This window comes from Talaromyces stipitatus, genomic scaffold (assembly GCF_000003125.1).
Source record: "Talaromyces stipitatus ATCC 10500 scf_1105507295527 genomic scaffold, whole genome shotgun sequence".
In the NCBI taxonomy this organism is placed as follows: domain Eukaryota; kingdom Fungi; phylum Ascomycota; class Eurotiomycetes; order Eurotiales; family Trichocomaceae; genus Talaromyces; species Talaromyces stipitatus.
The window spans coordinates 470,302-491,043 of NW_002990114.1; the positions used below are offsets into that span (position 1 = coordinate 470,302).

Genomic DNA, 20,742 nt, shown 5'->3' on the forward strand with positions numbered 1-20,742 from the left:
CTCTTTTTGGACCACCCATTAGAAGCAAGTGCTCAGCTAATAGTGAATTTTGTTGGCAGTGTGTTTAACTCATCCCATAGAGGTAACAGCATCTCAGCTAGGTATAGGTCAGGCTTTTCGAGCAGATTGTCACAGAGCGCTTCTACAGTAACATCACTGGTGTTATGCTTCGTCGGCCACCCCACACGATTCAGAGGTGTTTTGACACTACCAGATAGCCGTAGATTGGAGCGAATATTTTTAATTGACCGTTCAGTGCAGCCGGCAGCTTCAGGCTTCAGCTATCTGGGATGCGGTGAATGGCTCACCACTAATTATCAAATCTCGAATGAGTTCGAGTTTGCAACAGACTAGCCTTAATGCCATGGTAAGTAGGAATTCCACTGATGTTTAGAAGGTTGGTGATATTCTCCTACGCTACGCAAGAAGGATGAGGAGCGTTGAGTAGATACTCTGCCTACATAATACCAAACGTGTAATTTATAAAGGAGTTCCGTCATGTCATGATAGTATTTGGTATTTATTATACGGCTGAACATTCTAGAACAGAAAATTAATGGAGCTTGACCGCATACAGTGCATTGCAAAGTCAGTCTCCCTCATGGACACATTCTCTCAGACAGTCTGCAGTCCCTTCATCTCAACATTGAAAACATCACAAACATAATACACCGGAATCATGACACCGAGACTAGCCGTATCGCAACTCATCCTCACTTGTGACATGTTAGTTAGCACTGCATCCCAGATAGCTGACGCTGCCAACTGTAGTGACCGGTCAATTAAAAATATTTGCTCCAATCTACGGCTATCTGGCAGTGTCAAAGCACCTCTGAATCGTGTGGGTCGCTGACGAAGCATTACACCAGTAATGCTAGAAGCGCTTTGTGATCATCTGCTTGAAAAGCCCGACTTATACATAGATGAGATGATATTATTTATATGGGATGAGTTCGACACTCTTACAACGTGTTTATATATGATGATGCTACTGGCTGGGCAAACAGTCCATATATAGGTAATATTTGAGATAGTCATATTGATGACAACACTGGACTATATAGCTCATTCGGTAAAGCCTGAGCGTCCAGAGGGATAGACATCACAGCACTAGATGTGGAGATTCTTTGTATAAATCCAAAGAAACAATGCATCGCGCCCCATCTGAGGATGTTATAGTTATCTGTGGACACACTGGTGCCGTATTGCGACACCGGCCTTTCCCTACAAGAACATGAGATGAAGGTACTAGGAGCAGCCAAGAGCCCTCAGCTGTTCTTCCCATGCTTACTTTCTTGCAAAAAAAAATTTTGTTTTGTTTTCTTTTTAACCAAAGTCTTTGTCCATGATTGAGATACTGACACAGCTGCTGTGTGACTGTGCTGTTTGTGACTTCATAGAAAGACTACTGGCATCGAGCAAAGATTCCTATTTCTCTAAACTGAGATCTGGCTCGTCGAAGATATCCTCGACTTTCAAGCCAACAGTCGAAGAGAGGAATGCTTGCTGTTCGAATAGGAAGGGACAATGCGATAATTACTAGATATTTATGCTTGAGATCCTACTAGCAGTAGATAAGATAAAGGTCTTTCGTAAATCACTCACAAGTATTCTTCTGGAACAGCAGGATGACGCTTCCCAGATTTACGCACTGCAGTTCTAAGCTGAGGTAGACCAGTTTCACAAGTCAAGGATGTGATGAATCCAGTCAGTAAATACGGGAACACCTGGCGACTATTTTGACTTGACCACTGAAGGAGGAAGAGATTGACTAAGAACTCAGATTGATATATTTCTCGCCTGCTCTTCCAAGGGTACGAAACAAAGCCCGGAAGTTTCCTTCTCGATTGTTTGGAAAGTTTAGCAATGATTGTTTTATCCGAGATGGGCTGATTCTTTGGAGGTTGTATCAGACCTTAAAGAGGTTTGGAATTTACAATAGATTATCAATTTTGACTGAAAGAATTGTATATCAATAAAGAAGATCCACCAACGCCATCATGCTAACAGCTATGTACAAGTCTAGTCAAAGCATTACCAAGCCGTATGTCCTCCATCAATCACCAGGGATGCACCTGTCATGAAACTACTCGCTTCACTCAATAAGAAAAGAGCCGCACCTCGAAACTCCTCCGGGTTGGCCAAGCGACCCATCATGTTCTCTGACTGCCATAGTTCCTTTGTCTCGGGCTCTTTGTCAAAGACCATTTGAACCATCGGTGTCATAATATGTCCTGGACAGAGACAATTGACACGAATACCACCTTCACCCTTTTCGTTGACTGTGCCTCATTCCATCGCTAGACTGCGCGTAAGTTGAATGACGGCGGCTTTCGAGGAATTGTAAACGGGCGAAGCCATCCCCTTATTCGCAATAAAACCACCCATACTCGCCACTAGTAAGATAGCTCCCCGACAGCGATATTTCATCATCTGTTTCGCGGCTTCCGTTGCACAGATAAACACACCGGTATAGTTTATACTCATAACCTCATCAACTTCCTTTGGCGTATGCTCCACAGCTTTATCAACATGATTCACACCGGCAGCACATAATATACCGTCAAACCTCTTATTCAACTCTCCAATCTCCCCAAATGTCTTTGCCACATTCTCCGCATCCCTTACGCCGATACGTCGATAATGCAACGAACCCCCAACAGCTGGATTTGCGCGTTTTTGAGCTTTGCGGAATTCATCATCGGGTTCCGGTAGACGATCGACGCAGTGGATTTGAGCGTCTTCTTCGACGAGGGCTTCGGCCATGGCGAGACCGAGACCGCGGCGGCCGCCGGTTACGACGAAGACTTTGCCTTGGAGGTCGAATTCCCGGAAGCGTTGGTGGGTGTTTGTTTTGGTTTCGGGGGGGAGGCGTTTCTTGGATGTGTGCTTCTGATAGGGGTGAGATTTTTTTCCGGGGGCCATTTTGTATATTGAATGAAACGGTTCTCTGTTTGTGTGATTCGTGTAGTTATGAAAATGTATAGTAGGTAGATAGATAGTAGTACTTCATGGACAAGTCTCGACACGGAAAGCGAAGTGTTTGTATTTATACATCTAGGAACCAACATCAAGCTGCTGCTACCTAAAATCATCAGTAAGAAACTCCATATGATTGCTCGCTATTCTCGTCCATCGCTACAAGAGCTCGACAATGCAAAAGCCGAAACGTCACTGTGGACACACCCGACGGCTATGAGCATCAGATGTTGATGTATGACATCATGTATCGTGAATGTGTATTGAACTATTGAACTAGAATCTTGAAAGAAGTCACGATTAGTAGAGGCTATTGGCAGGATGAAGCTGAGTATGCTCTGTCGTGGGATGTAATATCATTGAATTTGTGGACCAATCACAGCGCGTGGTTCATGTACTACGATCATCATGCGCTAATCCCTATTAGGGATGATTTATCGCTTATGTAATATCTCGGGCCTTTCTCCCGTCCAATGTGTTTCTATCTGAGGCTACATTCGTGTGGCTAATTGTATCATACGTTTTATGGTTTTTCGTAATGATATACTCCGTATTCAGGTGATATATCGAGATTGCAGGAAATCTCTGCCAGATATACGTAATAGTGATATACAAGTGGCTAATTACTGACACATGTCTCTTGTAGCTATCTACTAGGTTAGCGACGAGTACTACGGTAGCTACTACGTAGCTAGATATCATGTCAACTCGCAAACTCAGCCGTGCAAGCAACACCGCACCAGAGCTCAGTCCTGAGCTTGGCACCCCCGTAATCCATCCCCGGTATCATGAAGGGCAGAAAGTGCGATATAAAGATGTTACAGGTTAGCTAACTCTCGGACCTGTCGCTGAAGTATGCCACTAATTGTATCCACATCCAGAACGCTATGGAACCGATACAAGTATCGGCAGAGTCAAGACTGTGTTGAAGGATGTAACGCCTCCCGTTGGGAGAGAAGAAGTGCGATATGAGGTTTGTCCAGACAAATGTGTTTAAATTCCATGTTTTAATGGTATATATGCAGATTGAGAATGAGCGGAGAGGCACAAAAACAGCGATTTATGAGAGAGATATTGTCGAGTTGGCAATATAGCGCCGCTTGGCGAGTAAATGTGACTACGAATTTAAATATGGATATCTCCTTAACACATCTCAAGTTCCTCTAGGTATTGGAGCCGCGGGGAGGAAGGTTAATATTCATCCATATTTGGTCGTGTCTATTAACCATGTGTTGGTATTTTGCAAAAGGCACTACAATCGCTGCTCCTCACTGTGACACAGAAAAACTAAATGAAATCCTGCTCTTGCCGAGTTTCTGATGACAATTCTATACTAATCGTCCGGTGGATATCGTCACCTAGACTCTGAGCATTATTCCCAGTCCACTCATTACCTGCGGATTGCCTCAGTATGTTGTGGTTGAACCTCTTCTGAGATCGACACGAAGTATCACCGCTACAATAACAATCACAGGATGAACAAATGCCATTGTTGCTTGTATGTCCCCCAGCTCGGTAGCGTTGATACGTTTTGAAGGCTTGGTCTAAGATCTTGGATATGTGGTGCGTGCCACGGAGGAGTACTTGGATGAAACCCGGTATCACAGGGAAACAAGTACAATGAATGATTGATTCAAACTCCGCAACACTAGCTCTCAAAGTCAGCAAGCCGCCGAGTTTGCAAGGCTGGGGATTTACATGCGTCCATAAGGCAAGTTGTGCAATAGAATAAGTAGAGTCTGTCGAACTAATTGCCCGAACGTTGAAGACTAGTCGATCAATCTAAGAAGCGACAGCACTAAATAAATTAAGGATCGGGAGGGTCTCGTTCGTGGTGTATATGGGATCATGTTGGTAAAAGGGGTTCTCAACTTACATAGTACCTGCTAGGAAAATGGCAGAGATGCCGAATTTGTGCTTCAAGCCCAACTGTAGACGCCATATGGCCCAGATTGGCAGAATAAATATGACCAGGTCCGAAACCAGACTGAAAGTTCTAGAGAGAAGAGTCTCAAGGGAACGATTGACACAGTGTCCACTTGTCGTCGAGGGTTGTCATATGTTTGACAATGGTACACACTCGAGTAGAATTGCAAAGATCATCAAGGAATAGAACCTCCACCTATGTAGATGAGTGCCTCTTCAGCACCACGAAAATAAATATGATTATGCTTTGCATAAAATCCGAACTGAAAGCTATTTATAAAAGCATGATATGTAGGAAAATACCACTTTCATACAGAATATAGGAACACTAGACATATACATGGTATGAACTACGACTCAATATGCCCTCAAACTGTATACTGCAATCCATGGATCGATAAGTGAGCACTTAAAGAGATCTTCATGTTGGATATGAATCCCATTATGATGTTACCATAAGAATTACATGCTCTAATGAGCCTAGTTTCATAAAGTGATAGTAATTCATTCTACTTGCAGTAGTTAACAGGAAATTGATGGAAAATTAGGTACTATGGTCTGATAAGGCCATTGCTTGGTAACGGTGAAAAATCAATCCTTTACAGACACCACATGGACACAAAACTATGTGCAATAGATGCCTCACAGACTAAAATACATACATCATTCATTCTACTCTAGACCAAGTGAGGCGACACGATTTGAGGGTCGATTGATAACGGCTCTTCAAGAATAGAAGGATGGGCAAGTAGTCCATAAACCTGAATCATGACAGTGCATCAAGCCAGAGCCGAATTTGATTAGCATCGATGGACTTTATATGATTAGTATGACCGCCGCCAAGGAGATTTTGCTGAGAGTACTTGTGCGACGGACCCCGATCAGATAGCAAATCAAAGAAGCTCAACAAAGGAAGAGACGGTAAGACTTGCAAGCTGTCCTGCTCCTCCTTCTCTCGAGCTTTCACAGCTGCAATCCAATCTTTCAAGGGTGCAGCACCAGCGGACTGGCCACACCAGCTCTGGATCACGGGCACAGCTTCTGACCACGGCATGGGAGCTGGATGTACCAAATTGTGGAATAGGATCGCCTCCTTCGAATGGCGATCTTGATGCAGTAGCGAATTGACAATTTCGGCCACACTATTCACGGGTAACCAATCAATGTCCATCAAGTCAGATGGCACCATCTGTAAGGACTTGGAGGTTTCCAACAGTCCTGTCAGCGCATCTTTCTCTGCCCATATGATTTCACCGGTGGTGGCTGTTGGAGGTGCAATCTGTCCTACTCGTAATATACTTGTAGTGACTTTAGACTTGGCGCTGGCAATGCAGAGGAGGTTCTCAGCCACATGTTTGGACTCGCCGTATCCAGTTTGCATTGCTTCATTTGGGTCTGTGATTCTGCCTTCGGGCACTAGTTTTGCTTCAGCTGACGACTGTGGAGAAAAGATCCCAGAAGCCGACACTGAGGAGATAAAAAAGATACGTGGACATCGTTTCGAATTTGCTGCGAGTTGAATAGTATTCATAAGGCCACTAAAGCTGTCCTTAAAGGAGCCAACAGGAAGCACGAAGTTGACCTGCCATGCAGAATGCAGGATCACATCACATTCGTTGTTCAGGTCACTATAGACCTTATCAGCCAGCCCAAACCTAGGCTGAGTGAAGTCGATCTGGAAGAAATGTATTTTGTCCTGCCACTCCTTGTTTTTGAATAATTGTTCAGTGGAAGGATGAGTTGCCCATGTCTTATGCGCCGTGGCGCTACGATTCAAGCAGATGATCCGCCCAATTCTCGGGTCTTGCGCAAGCAACAGAAGCATGTACTGGCCCAAATAACCCGTTGAGCCTATAAGCACCACATTCATTTGCTCCTGAAAGTTCGTTTCCCCTGATTCCAAGGCACTAGAGCCAACCGGCAGAGACTGTTCATAGTGGCTGAGGAGGTCTCGTGTTCTAGAAACTCTGTCAATGTTCTCGGGATAGGTGCCTTCATTCAGCCAACTGAGTAGTACGGTGGCTAGTTCGTTAATCGATGAGTAGGTATAGATCATCTCGAGTGTTATCCAAGTCGAAGGTTTTCCTAGATTGAGTGATTCAAGAGCCGCTTTCAGTTGAGTGACCGTTTCGAGAGACTTAACTGAGTCCAACCCCTGAGTGTACAAGTTCGATGAGTCGTCAACTGCCACTCCGTCCAAAACGTTCTCGATGATCGAACGAATCAAAGCTTTCACGTCATCAAGACGGAATGCAGTTGGCTTCAATAGGAAAGATTGGACTGGCTGGACTGGCTGTTTGGGAGACCCTCTGAATAAGTTATTCAACTCTTCTTGATATGCTTCCAATGTCAACTTGCGCACGACGGTGCCCTTTCCCGCCCGGATGAAGGGCTTATCGTCCTTGGCAATAAATATCATCGACCTGGATACTCGGCCTGGGCCTGCAATGTCTGAGTTTAAATGTCGGATACTAGGCCAAAGGGTATCTTCTGGATTGGGACCTAGATTATGGTCTGGTTGAAGCTCAACGAGGAGGGCTACTCGTGCCTGGGATTCGCCGGCAACCAAGGCACCGGCGACACCAGGAATGGCTTGAACTCCAAGTTCTAGCGGAACCGGGTTGAGCTTCTCTCCTGTAGCAAGAACAATTATATCATCTCTTCGAGAATAAAATTTCCAGAGTCCAGGCTTATTTGGGTGAGGAAGAAACAAATCCTTGGTGCGATACTCGCGGACCCCGGGAAAGTTGTGGTTCAGGAGTGAAAAATTCTCTGTCTCATCGCTGGCATGAATGACAAGCTCAAACGTATTTTCCCCTGCTTTTTGTAATTCAATATTTTCCGAGGGATGAAATTCTATATATTGCCAGTCTTCTTTCAGTGGAAAAAGCTGTCGTATTTGGCCTGTCTCGGTAGAACCAAAGAACTGACACAATGCAACATGTTGGATGAGCTCGTTTCCAATTGACTCAGGCAATGGACCACCCGCATAACAGAGTATATCTAGGCTTTTGAGCAATTCCGGGCCGTCTGGCTCATTGTATAGATCTGCCACGGTCATGGGGGGTAGAAAGCACCCTTTGACGTTCAAGCAGCGTAGAACCTGTGCCACCAGTCCACCGCTTGGTAATCTTGTTGCAGGCCCGAAGATTGGTATTGTGTTGGTGAAAATGGGAACCATGATATTATTCAGGAAGCCTGCCATATGAAACGGTGGAAAGGGCACATAGAGATAACTGCCTGGAGGGAAATCCCACGTTGTCAAGTCATGATTCTGCCGCCCTGGGACAGTCGGGAAATTGCGATCATTGTCAATAACTGCAAGACTCCCATTAGTCATTGTAACAGGCTTGGGTATTCCTGTCGACCCAGAAGAATGCAGAATGACAATGGGTTCTTGCCGGACTTGGTCAAAGTTGACAGAATATGGTACAGATGCGCACTGGGCCTTCAGAAGCTCATCAAGCGAAGGAAATTCCAGAACTTGCAAGGTCTTGGAGGCTTTCTGAAGTGCTTGTGCACTTGCTGCAATATCTGGTGACTCCGGCGAGTAACATAATTTTGTACATTGTGTCTGTTCAAGAAGCGATAGATTCGTTACCGAACTATTTCGGGGGGATGGAAGGAAAACCTGTTACGTACAGTCAGCAAAAGGGCTGGTAATGCCACGCTGCCCATTGTGGACTTACCTTCAAGCGAATTCTGACAGCAGCGTAGAATATGATATTGTATCTTATGTCCGGAAGTCCCATATAAGACACCGTTTCATTAGGAGAGAATTGGCCGAATTTAGTTTTGAGCCACTGAGCCGTGTAGTCAACAGCGGTTTGTACTTGTTTGTAATTCACTTCATAGAAACCATCCTGCAGATTGGACGACCGAGGGAGCAAACAGAAAACCTGCTCTGGATGAGAATGGGCTTTCTCCTCAAGTGTAGCCACCAACAAGCGATGACCGTATTGAGTACTCATTTTGTGGATAACTGGAGCTTCTATGCTTACGCTCAAGAAAAAAAAAAATCTGAATTAACACTTTGGGCTTCTTCTAAAATTCCTGGGAGTGATAGAACCTAAGTTCGAAGTATGTATGTTAAGCAAAGACTGTTTACCATTTCCAACCTGTAAGGTACGTAACGGTGAGAAATGAGCAGTGTACCTACTTAGAGAATGGAGAGGGTCGGCATGTATTTTTTGTTCTCACAATAGTAAGTCTGCTCTAGGTAGGCAACAGTGAAGACATGAATCAGTTTGACCTATCATGCTACCCCTCATTGTGGTCCAATTTAGAACCTATATCATTCTGTGTTACGTGGCAATTAATGAAAAACATATCTTTGGCCGACAGCCTTCAGGGAAATTTTGAGTCATTTGATGTGACATGTGGAATGAATGAATGGACGGACATAGATAGGTATGGGCACAGTCTCCGTCCAATACCCAAACACCTTCTGCATGCAGTCCTTTTAGCATGAGCTCTGTAAGTAGAAGCTCAGATTGTGTAACGCTGGGAGCAGATAAAGGAGGCCAATCCATAAACACCAAATTTTAAATGTGGTTTTGTGTGCTCTTTCATTGAGTTCGTCTGCGATGTACAATCTCCTCACAATCACAGCTGCAGTTGCAATGACTGGTACCGAGCTCAAAGATGACACTCCAATTGTAGTTGCAGCACTGAGAGACACTACAGAAACGGAAATGACAATTGTGATTCTCGCACATCTTTCACCCATGGCGATAGGAACAGTTCGTCGACCTCGCTTCAAGTCCCCGGACATATCATACAAATCCATGGCGTGGATGCCAGTCGTCACCGCAAAAAAAATAAGACTCAGCCAGATGCAAGCGAGTTTCGAATACTTCAGGGTAAATTTGTGGAGCGCAGCTTGAATGGCACCGAGAAGGAAACTTATGTAACCGCCCGCGTTGAGACAATTTCGAAAATACCATTGATCGCCCAACCGCATATCATTGTAAGCAAAAGTTAGGATCTGAATGCATACGCTGGGTACTATTCCACCAGTCATGGCACTGATAACCAATAACAAGGGGCGAAGGGCACAATGCAGCAACTTGCTTTGCGGCTGCGAGATTCTCTGAGACGGCAATGGCCGCCACGGCTTGTTTTCCGCATCTTCCTGGATGGCAGCATCCTGTATCTGATTTGAAATATTGAAAAATAGTAGGTGGAACCAAACCCACAGAAATACTACATGCGTTCTTCCCAGAATTTCGAGTAGTAGAAAGTCGGAGCTAAAGGGGATCCCCGTGAGAGCTAGTACTGAACCGCAGACAACATTTGGTATGAGAATCGAAAAGCAGTCATCTGCGGTGAATAGCCATAACGTGGTAAAATAGGACTTGATGACATAGAAGGCTGACAAAGGTGACCAACTATCGTTGATAAGGTCCATGGTCATGGGGTTGTGTGTATATAGACCTAGAGAAAGTCGCAGCAGTTCGGACGCCTGAGTATAGAACTCTGACCCAATCTTTATATGTTTCTGAACCACTGAGCTGCTTCAATAGCTTTAAAATCTCCACCTGTGGTTCAGAATCGGAGATACCTACTACGCTCCGAAGTGTAGCATATGATGGTTCACACCATTTCTGCTGCAGTCAATGCATGCTTATCTCCTTGGCGGGGCGCCTTAACAGCGTGTATTGACTTTCACCGATAGATTATATTCTCTCAAATTTATTAACTTAACCGGTTAATCCCTGTAATGCGTTGATTTCTTCTACGAAGCTGTCGAAATGGCTACTCAAGCAAGTCTTGCAAGCAGATGTATTGCCTTTTCACTAGGCATCTTAATTCATCGTCATATCTTTGCTTATGGAGAATGGCATCTATGTGCAACAGCCATTATGAGAATCCATATTCTCACATGGATCAGTATCTATCTGATAGATTGCTATCACATGCGTCATGTTGAAGCTATACAAGACAGCTCGCTCATAGCACTCTGTTACGCTGTGGGCCTGTTTGGTAGTATGGCTGTTTACCGAGCCTTATTTCATCCTCTTCAAGAATATCCTGGCCCATTAGCTGCGCGCTTAACCAAGTTATGGCACGTTTCCAAATGTCTAGACTCCAGGAATCACCTTTTAATGGACGAGATGCACAAGAAATACGGTGACTTCGTCCGCACAGGTATGAAAGGGAATGGTTAAAATGATCCAATGCTCTGACTACAGTTCCAGGTCCCAATGAGTTGACTATTTTCCATCCTGAGACTCTTGCCACAATCTATGAAGGGATCAACAACCCTTTCAATAAACCTGCATGGTACGATAACCTGCGCCCATACACGGGATTGAATACTCATCGAAGCAAATATGTACACAAACATCGCCGTCGAATCTGGGACCATGCCTTCACCACATCTGGTAGGTTCTGATCTGAATGTTGTCAATCTTCGTGACTTTTTAGCTGATTGTGATGCAACCTTGGAAAGCTTTGAAATCATATCAGGAGGCGTTGAAGAGTATATCAAATTCGCTCGACGAAGTTATCATGAAACGAGTGGGACAGCCTATAGTTATCAATGATCCCTTCTACTGGGCTTCGTGGGATTTGATGGGACAACTCGGATTCTCCAAGTCGTTCGGAATGCTTCAAGGGCAAAAATGGCACTTTGCAATACAGATGCTCCGCAAAGGCTTGGAATTCGTTGGACCGTTCACCCCAGCTCCATGGCTCGTTCGAATTGCCCTTGATTTACGTCCTCTACCATCGGTTCGTAATTTCCTGAAGATGGAGGACTGGTGCGCCAGAGAGATGGATAAACGTATCAAGGTAAGATCCCCACCAATTGCGACATACAAAGAGATTGGCTAAGTGAAATCTTTTGATAGTCCACTGAAAAGACTGTAGACGTACGATTCTCTCAATGTAACCCCGATTTGAAACCTGCGGATTAACTTTTCGTTGCATCAGATTTCGAGCCACCTGGTCGCGTGGTCTGTGGACCATGATCGCCTGCAAAAAGATCTTCATACTTTATACGGGGATTCAATTGCAATAATTATTGCCGGAAGCGATACAGTGGCACACACACTTATCTACGTCTTCTACCATCTCGCCAGAGATCCGTCGCAGCTTACAAAACTGCGAGAGGAACAAGCAGGCATCGATCTTCAGGATCTCCGTCAACTGCAGGGCCTCCCTCATCTCAACGGCATTATAAATGAGGTTTTACGCCTTCATCCAGCGGTACCAACGGGTGGCTTCCGCGAGACGCCTCCTGAAGGCGCGGAAATAGGAGGCCGATGGATTCCGGGAAATACTCTGATTTGTGCTCCACGCTGGACTATTAGTAGACGTAAGTCGATCCAACCCAAGTGTTTATTCCAATATTTGCTAACTTAAAGATGGCACCTGACAATCCAGTCGAAGCCTGCTTTGTGCAGCCTCTGGAATTTATACCGGAGAGATGGTACAGCAAGCCAGAAATGATCCTAAACAAGAAAGCATTCAGCCCCTTTGCTTCAGGTAGGATTGCTGTTTTAGACCTATCCAAACAAGACGCTGATTGATTCAGGCCCCTACTACTGTATTGGCAAGAACCTTGCATATATGGAATTGACATATATCATCTCCTTGCTGGCTTCCAAGTATGATGTCCAGTTTGCTCCTGGCGAGGATGGCAGACAAGTGGTGGAAGATTTGCAGGATCAGTTTACGGCTGCGCCGGGTAAGCTACGCCTGGTGTTCCACCAGCGAAATACCTGCTGAGTTCATAGAACATTTGAGAGAGACATGTTTCTAAGGACGTGGGGTGATGCATGCTACACAGGTGGATTGATGACTTATAACTTAGCCAATACTGTAGTTTTACAAAATGACATCGAGTAAATTGATGTTGACGGACGGATGCGTTTCGAGCCGCGAAATCAATACAAAGTCCCCCTGCTAACATGAACCCTGTAGGTGCCATATGCACACTTCTGACACCAGCGGTTATGGCGGGACTCTCGAATGTTAAAATGCTCATCAATAATAACCTCATCGTATGTGCATTTCATCTGGCTGGACGGGGCACATGGATCTCGATACTGCTGTTGTTTGCGCTCAAGTTCGTAATTTTTTTGCCACTCTTTTCGCGCCGCGCGTGGTCTTCGATTGCTGCCAGTAAGCTCTGCTGTCGAAGTACCTCACAGAAAAACACGAGGAAGTGCCAAAAACTTTGAAAATACCGGACCCGTGATGCCGTACGCGGATTAGGCGTTGCTTTATGTAAGCGGCCATCGAGCCATCTGTGATTGATGGGGAAAGACAACAGATTCAAACATGTTCATTGGAATACAGGGACCATATTCATTGAGCAACGGATGGATTCAAACTGCCGACTTGTCGCAGGCAATTCAAAGTTCTAGGATAGTAAGGAGCATAATCGACAGGGCTTCTGGGTTGGTGGAATACGCCGGCTGAGCAACATTGTGGTAACAACTGATAAGACTTTTCAGCTACTGGCAGGCCTGTTCTGCTATTACATGGATTTGTAGCTAATTTTCAAGGTAGGAGCTGACCCAGTCCTCAAAGACAGCAAGGTATATATATTGTAGTCAGGGCCAGTAAGATCGTGATGCGAGGGCAATTGTGTTTGCTGGTAATGGAGCAATTTTTGCTGCGGCTGGAAATCCAAACGGTGCAGAGCGTTGGCGTCTGTTAACGCCTTCAAGCCACTGATCTAGATCCGGTAATGAACATGTTCAAAGACCGGTCCGTTAAACTTAATAATCTTCGACTCATTTACACGCCTCTGTAAAGTAGCACATTATTTCCAACTTAAGGACAGTCCACTAAATGTGAGGCTGCCAAGCATATTTACGATATGAGCGACTCTTTCCGTCGCATTGTATAATCATCAGGACCCAAATCCGCGCTTTTTTGAAGCTTCCCACCAACCAACGCCCGAGGCTGCTCTGTCGATAAGATTGAGAAGAAAGTTCCTTGATTACATTAGCTAGATGCAAGAGGAGGTCCCCTTGAAGCATCTACATCAGCGACGGCGGATATATATGCAAAGGTCTACAGCCATGAGCAAGATGGAGCACGCCATAAAATTACCCAAAACAGTTCCGCTAAGTTAGTTCTACATATCTACATTATCGGATTTATTGATTAGGCGCATAAAAGGTCTCAGTGCTCCAGTCCCTCTTAACAGTCTGCAAACATCTGCATGTTCATAGGACGCCGCAAGGCGAAGAGCAGTCCGGCCATCATTTGTTATTGCCTTAACTGAAGCGCGTTGCTTGAGAAGTAGACTAACCACTACCCGCCTGCCGTATCGAGCTGCGACGTGAAGAGGAGTCCAGCCATCATTCGTTCTCGCTTCAATTGCAGGGTGCTGTTTAGGAAGTACTCCAAATACCTTAGCGCGGCCATCCTGCACTGCAAGGTGGAGGGTAGTCCATCCATTCTCCGTTCTTGCGTTTATTGATGCACCTCGGCTAAGGAGTAGTTTGACCACGTCCGGGTGTGTGTTCTCTAATGTAAGGTCAAGGGCTGTCAACCCATCATTTGCCTTGGAGTCGATCGCAGCTCCTCGGTCAAGAAGCGTTTTGACTATCTCTAAATATCCACCTGCTGCGGCGATATGGAGCGCAGTCTGATTAGCGTAATCTACAGCCGTAATTTTAGCCCCTCGGTGAAGAAGTAGTCTGACTACCTCTACATAACCGTAATCTGCTGCAATATGGGGTGCAGTCCCATCAGGTCTTGATTCCGCTTCAATTGTAGCCCTTCGGTGAAGAAGCAGTCTAACAACCTCTAAATATCCACTTTGTACTGCAAAATGGAGTGTCGTCCGGTTGGCGTGATCTGCCGCTGTAATTTCTGCTCCTCGGTCAAGGAGTAGTCTGATGACCTTCAGGTGCTTATGCTATACTGCTTCATGGAGAGCAGTCCGCTTGTCGTAATCTGCCACTGTAATTTCTGCTCCGCGGTCAACGAGCAATCTAACAACTTCTAAACACCCATGTTTTGCTGCTTGATGGAGTACAGTCTGGCCAGCATGATCTTTTGATGTGATTGCGGCCCTTCGGTCAAGGAGCAGTCTAACCACCTCTAAATAGCCATATTTTGCCGCAATGTGGAGTGCTGCTCGATTGAAACTCATTTCCGCATTAGTTGCAGCTCCGTAGTCGAGAAGTAGTCTGACCACCTCAACATGTCCTTGCTTGGCGGCGATCTGGAGTACATTCCAGTGATATTTCGTGTCCTCTTCAACCTTCCCTCTGTTAAGGACCATTCTGGCCTCCATACGTCCACGCCCTGCTGGAAAGGAAGAAAGGCACCTTTGAGATTTGATGCAGCTGAGTAGCGTCAACAAGAAATTCGACGTTATCGCGCCGTCAATCGCATGAAGTAGCGATTAGGAAACGTCAAAGTTCGTTTGAAACAAAAGGCGCAGAATGGGAAATCCTAACTTTGGAGGCTCATTCCCTTCACATAAAGAATGCTCCATTTGAAGCTCACAGTCCCAACACATGGCGTCTCTCGGTAACGAATTACAACTTCGCACGTGTAAGTAACCTGTAAGGCATTCAATGCAATAACCGCCCAAGGCTTGCTCTACACTGACATCTTAACCACAATCTACTATTTCCGATTGGTTGATGCAGATTCGGTCACCTTTCTGCTAGGATATGGAAAGAAATAATTGGATCGGTTGTCTTGATGCGTTATGAACCCCCTCACTTAGCACCGTTGCGTGGTTACACTTATGCCTAGCACACCTGATGGCAGTTGTTGGGAATGATTCGGTTACAATCTTTTATCGCCGTCTACTCGCCGACCCTATCTTACAACCAACTCGCCTACGTAGGTAGACTGGCCTGGTCTTGATTCTGGGCATCACTCTTCCAAGTGCGCTCCATTTTGAGCTACGCATTAAGCCCTGCTGACCGAATCTAGCTCTATATCGACTATACCGAGTGGTTTGTCCAGTTAAGAGAAACAGCCACGAAGCTTGCAGGGATATCCCAGCCAAATAGAGCATCATGGTAGATGCTGTGGCTCTTTGGGGCACAATTGGTACTTGGCTGGCTGTCGGCCTAGCTTTATTAGCTTTGATTGGTATCGTCGGGCCGCTTCTGGTCTTCCGGGCAGCCCTGACTGATCGGAATCGAGCCCTAAACAGTCTACATGATCGAAATGGGGACTACATCTCGAGAGGAATTGACTGCTGAGGGATACGGCTCTTCCACCGAGCAAAGGTGCCTGCACTCTCTCCGTCTTATATAATAGGAGAGGTTACAATACCCTACGCGGACAAGCCATGGATATTCAATAACATTAAGGGTACAACTTGTCGTGCAAGTTGGGCCGGATCCTGCCGCTTGGTCGAATGTTACACGTTCCTGGAGGTATGAAGCCTTCCTACCTCAGTGATATTATCAATATTCACTCACTGTAGCAAAATGACATCATGCAAGTCCTCGGAAACGCCAGCAGAGGAGACCTCGATATCAGACATTGCCATACTCGGCTGCCGTTGAGTCGGTGCTGGATTCTAGTGATTGGACTGTTAGGCAGGTATACTGACCAGTTTGAAGAAATCGGAGAGCATCCCAGATTCCTACGGTATCTGGAGGAGGAAGAGCAAACTGACTTCTCCGGGAGCGATTGCGGGTTTTAAGCCGCAAGTGATGCAGCGACCGAAGAAACTGACGACCATGAAATATCTTTGCGAACAGCAATTAGAGGCTTAACTGGCTCGTTCCGCAAAATCAGAACTACCATTATCTCCGAGGGGGAGATTGGACTTGAGCGTACGCTCCTCTTTTAACGCCGGAACCCTACTGAAAGAGAGATGCAATCTGAGCGAGAAGCCATTCCCTTGAGTTATCAATTTTGGCTTGCAATGGCATTTCTTCCTCTCCCAAAAAAGTCCCGAAATCGGCTCTCGGTCGCTTGCTTGAAGGATGTCTTTCTGGACTTTGAGGATGTTCGGCTGCGGCGCTATGAGGACCAATATAGAAACAGAATTCGTCACGATCCCAGCGACGGCTTAACTGACGGCTCCGAAAATGATGCGAGAGACAAACCTAGTAAAGAACAGTATGATGAACAAGAGCTGCCTGACGGAGGCGATACTGAAATGGAAGCAAGTGGACCTAGAAACCCGCCGCCAAAATCGACCTCACCGTCCTCGGCCTCGGCTTCTCTTTCTTCAAAATGGTCATTCCCAGAATCGATAATTGACAGCGACACCAGGCCTCCAAAACAACACTTCAGCAGCGGCGGCGGAGATCACTGGAGTCATAAAGGTGATCTACAGTTGTTCGAGCTATCACCTGTTAGATATGGTCCTACAACATTGCGATTGGCCATGGAAGCATTGCGACTTACTGATACCGAGATGCTATCGTTCCAACCGCCAATGTTGGGAGATGACACGACAACAGATGACGACCCTCAACATTTGCTCGCACGCAAACAGGATATTCACGCGCTCGTGTGAGGCTTTCTGGAGATTCGGTGGAGCCCGTTGGGATATTTGATCATGGATGAGACCACCTACTGGTGGAAGAAACTCCTAGGAGACACCATGAAATTACTGACGCCTGCACGTCTCATAGATATTAAATGCGTGTTCGGGAATCCCCAGGTGTTGAGTATCAGCACCGGAATATTAGTTATTCCGTTTCACCTACCCAGCACACTGGGGATATCCCCTTTAGGAACCCGTCATAATATTCGAATAACATCAATATTATCAAGGTCATGGGCTCTTTGGAATAGCCTTACTGCGTAATTCTGTGCTTCGTGTTATCCGGACGTAGTTAAACCAACTTTAAATTATATAAAAGATTTTTTCTATCTTAGTTATTGTTGGTTGCTTCGTGCAATCGAGATGCCTGGCACTGGTATGCAGCAAGGAGAGGTCACGTATGGCTTACACGTGACCTCGTCAAGCAAGGACTATATAGACCGCGTCAGGGCCTCATTAAGACAGATAGACACAACAGAACACAGAACCCAAGAATCACCTATTGAGATTGACTCAAGTGCTTCGTACGTACGCATATGCACCTTAGTGCACCCACAGTTATATTATTAATTTAGACCTCTAAAGAAAATTTCCTATTTTAGTTATCCAGGGCGCATCCCTTTCCAACCACCGTTGACCGATTCCTCGTCGTAGTGTACAACTTCTGTGCGATCAAACTCTTTTGATATTTATTAGAGAAGCTCAAATATAATAATATACGGAAACTCAATCTACCCTTTCCCGCCCACGTAATCTCGTCAACAATCACACCACAACCCTCCAATCCTTCCCTTGATTAACCACGTAAGTAATCTTGCTAGGCTTAACCCTATCAACGCGTTCCCCTCCGCTGTCACAAACCCAAAAAAACACCAAAAAACAACCAAAAAAAAAAAAAAAAGAAAACGAAAGGGAGACCCCCAAGAAAAGGGCACATCTCAAATCAATTTATCATCGATCCAAGTGGATAAGTCGGATTTAAATCCCGTCCAATACGTATGCCAGGTAATTGGATGCGGGGGAACGAACCGTTTTTCGGAGGTTTGTGCCATGCCGACAACACGGACTTTGTTGGCTTTGTTGGAGAGTTGGTAGGTTGAGTTGAAAGGTTTGAAGAGGGGTGGGGAAGGATTTTATTTGTTTCTTTTCGTCTAAAGAGGGGTTTGATTTTCTAATTTCTTAAACTTCATATATACATATCTGCATCCATCGGCAGGAGTGCCGAAATGAGACGTCATCTACGATTCTCTGAATGAGATGGTATGGAGTCAAGAATATCCGCCACCACGCTTGGACAACGTGACAACCACGCAAGAGAAATTCTCGACTACCGAAGAACAATATTATTGGCAACATGAGGACGAGGGAGAGTATCGAACGCGTATTGGAATGGCTATCGTCGTCACCGCCGGAATCCACATCTATCCTCCTCCCGCGAGACGCATCGTCCTCGACCTCTCCGTCGCCGTCGTCAGTCCTCCTGCACAGCCCTCCCATTCAATCCACCGCTGTCGGCGTGGCTTGCAAAGCATGCAATGAACGGAACACGAAGTGCGACGGCCAACGACCGCGGTGCTCGCATTGTTTGCATGAGCAGCTGATGTGCTTTTATATCGGGCCAGGGCGGAAACACCGGCAACAGTCATAAAACCGTGGCAGAATAACTCACCTAGCCACAAATCGACTCGTATGCAGGTGGTGGGTTTACAGGAGCAACTGGTTTGAGCTCGTCGCTTGATAGAGAATATGTGGAGGGCGACCGTGACCATGCGAATTCTGTATCAATAGTAGAAGATGTTTCTGACGGTTGCCGAGACGAGGTCTCAGGGAACGGCGGCGGCAAGAGCCGAGAGCTGTTGAAATGGTCCGAGTCGGTCGCCAGGTTATTCGTTTCCGAGTATTCAGGAACTGAGAGACCGTATAAATGCGTTTGCGACGTTCGGACACAGAATGGTGTTTCGGCAGTGAGCCGACAAACAGTCGTCTTTCTGCTGTCTTGCGGATTTGGGATGGTGATGTCGATAAGGAACTGCAATATGGTCAGCTATCTCCATTCTCCAGGGTGGGTGGAGGGGTACACTATAGCACACCATTATTGTATGAGTGGCTGTAACCTTCTTGAAATGCACATCAGGGTGCAACCTCAGCTGCGCATTTGGCTCGTTCAGCAAAGGGACACTCCCGGCAATCACTGTCACGTCGGACTCTTGATCAAGTCTCAGCGATGGCGTTTCCCTGAACTTGCCCGTCGACAGATCATTGCATTTTGTTTTAAGCAACAACATCTTTCGCAGTTGCGACTGCCTCCCCGGAATACCTGGAAACTGGATCTTTTGTGCCAAGTATACTTGCACAGCAAGATACATGATATCCGAGCATCCAATGCGAATAGAAATCGGGATATTCCCACCGATAGCTGCCCCTTTATCCGCCAACTCGACATTATACAGGATTTGTTTATTCCAAATTCGTGACAAACTGATTTGGCTCGCCTCGTGGAGATAGAATTCGTCGTGCGGACAATGAACAACAGCGACTTCTTGACTCGGTGAGCTCTGCGGTCGATGACCGGAAATATTAGCTACGGCCTGAATATCGTAACTGAGTTTGCAACCTCCGACATCAAATGTCTCGGGAAGGGTTTCGTTGAGGGTAAGTTCAAAGTTGTATACGTAATGGCCTGGTTGGAGGATTGGCCAGAGTTTCGCGTCCCGTTGGATGACATGTACTAGAGACGATGAACGGGCTTCGAGCCGGGGAACAAGCCATGTTTGATCTATTACACGTTCTTTGTCATAGAAGCCTGCCACAATTAGTCGTCGCCCTTTGCACATTGCATATTGCATATATACACATACGTCCAAACTTGTGAACCTTATTCAACCCGGTGAATCGGATAGATAAATCTCGAAGTTGCACATGCTTCGAAACATCCAACTTGACACATCCTCGCAATACCGACGGCGTGCATAGAGACGCGTTGACAAAGATGGCCTGTTCCAGGAGGGAAATCGACGTCGACAGACCGGATTGCGAAGACGGTAGAAGTAAACTTTTGATCTTCCGATGCTTTCTCTCCTGCACCGACGCCATAAGAAACGGTCTTGGCTCGGCTGTAAATTTTCTTTCCCTGTACAATCCAATTCGTGAAGCTATTCCTTTGTAAAGGAAAGTCGGCAGGAAGTTGTTATCAGTGTGATGATTTCAGAGGGAAAGAGAGTGAAAGACAACAGAGGATCCCCAAATGACTTCATCGGATCGACCGGCTTTAATTTTTGTCCAGCTGGTGGGGGGACGTCGATCATCCTTTCCTGGTTGGGACATTACTTTTGCTGATGTAA

At 45.9% G+C, this 20,742-nt stretch overlaps 9 protein-coding genes across 9 annotated transcripts, besides 3 other annotated features; 2 read left to right on the top strand and 7 right to left on the bottom strand.

Annotated features, from left to right (window-relative positions):
• Positions 1-2: 2 nt before the first annotated feature.
• Positions 3-272: a mobile genetic element.
• TSTA_082160 (uncharacterized protein) lies at positions 33-726 on the bottom strand (the record flags this gene model as incomplete). Its single annotated transcript, XM_002477901.1, has 2 exons — positions 33-281; positions 673-726. 2 exons carry the CDS (start codon positions 724-726, stop codon positions 33-35), a joined length of 303 nt encoding a protein of 100 aa, XP_002477946.1.
• Positions 680-955: a mobile genetic element.
• A 1,079-nt stretch (positions 956-2,034) lies between these two features.
• Positions 2,035-2,925, bottom strand: TSTA_082170 (short-chain dehydrogenase, putative; the record flags this gene model as incomplete). The annotated part of the gene is made up of 2 exons (XM_002477902.1): positions 2,035-2,282; positions 2,307-2,925. The coding sequence occupies 2 exons, from the start codon at positions 2,923-2,925 to the stop codon at positions 2,035-2,037; spliced, it is 867 nt and encodes a 288-aa protein (XP_002477947.1).
• Positions 2,926-3,679: 754 nt separating this feature from the next.
• Positions 3,680-3,976, top strand: TSTA_082180 (uncharacterized protein; the record flags this gene model as incomplete). The annotated part of the gene is made up of 2 exons (XM_002477903.1): positions 3,680-3,803; positions 3,861-3,976. The coding sequence occupies 2 exons, from the start codon at positions 3,680-3,682 to the stop codon at positions 3,974-3,976; spliced, it is 240 nt and encodes a 79-aa protein (XP_002477948.1).
• Positions 3,977-5,671: 1,695 nt separating this feature from the next.
• Positions 5,672-8,876, bottom strand: TSTA_082190 (NRPS-like enzyme, putative; the record flags this gene model as incomplete). Its single annotated transcript, XM_002477904.1, has 2 exons — positions 5,672-8,536; positions 8,595-8,876. 2 exons carry the CDS (start codon positions 8,874-8,876, stop codon positions 5,672-5,674), a joined length of 3,147 nt encoding a protein of 1,048 aa, XP_002477949.1.
• Positions 8,877-9,367: 491 nt separating this feature from the next.
• TSTA_082200 (uncharacterized protein) lies at positions 9,368-10,315 on the bottom strand (the record flags this gene model as incomplete). The annotated part of the gene is made up of 2 exons (XM_002477905.1): positions 9,368-10,054; positions 10,112-10,315. The coding sequence occupies 2 exons, from the start codon at positions 10,313-10,315 to the stop codon at positions 9,368-9,370; spliced, it is 891 nt and encodes a 296-aa protein (XP_002477950.1).
• A 343-nt stretch (positions 10,316-10,658) lies between these two features.
• Positions 10,659-12,639, top strand: TSTA_082210 (benzoate 4-monooxygenase cytochrome P450, putative; the record flags this gene model as incomplete). Its single annotated transcript, XM_002477906.1, has 6 exons — positions 10,659-11,055; positions 11,106-11,291; positions 11,360-11,700; positions 11,842-12,226; positions 12,295-12,396; positions 12,446-12,639. The coding sequence occupies 6 exons, from the start codon at positions 10,659-10,661 to the stop codon at positions 12,637-12,639; spliced, it is 1,605 nt and encodes a 534-aa protein (XP_002477951.1).
• A 158-nt stretch (positions 12,640-12,797) lies between these two features.
• On the bottom strand, positions 12,798-13,152 carry TSTA_082220 (uncharacterized protein; the record flags this gene model as incomplete). Its single annotated transcript, XM_002477907.1, has 2 exons — positions 12,798-13,020; positions 13,058-13,152. 2 exons carry the CDS (start codon positions 13,150-13,152, stop codon positions 12,798-12,800), a joined length of 318 nt encoding a protein of 105 aa, XP_002477952.1.
• Positions 13,153-13,999: 847 nt separating this feature from the next.
• TSTA_082230 (ankyrin repeat-containing protein, putative) lies at positions 14,000-15,157 on the bottom strand (the record flags this gene model as incomplete). Its single annotated transcript, XM_002477908.1, has 2 exons — positions 14,000-14,765; positions 14,883-15,157. 2 exons carry the CDS (start codon positions 15,155-15,157, stop codon positions 14,000-14,002), a joined length of 1,041 nt encoding a protein of 346 aa, XP_002477953.1.
• Positions 15,158-18,264: 3,107 nt separating this feature from the next.
• Positions 18,265-18,312: a sequence feature (A-rich).
• A 758-nt stretch (positions 18,313-19,070) lies between these two features.
• On the bottom strand, positions 19,071-20,494 carry TSTA_082240 (arrestin domain containing protein, putative; the record flags this gene model as incomplete). Its single annotated transcript, XM_002477909.1, has 3 exons — positions 19,071-19,430; positions 19,492-20,204; positions 20,260-20,494. 3 exons carry the CDS (start codon positions 20,492-20,494, stop codon positions 19,071-19,073), a joined length of 1,308 nt encoding a protein of 435 aa, XP_002477954.1.
• Between the last annotated feature and the right edge of the window lie 248 nt (positions 20,495-20,742).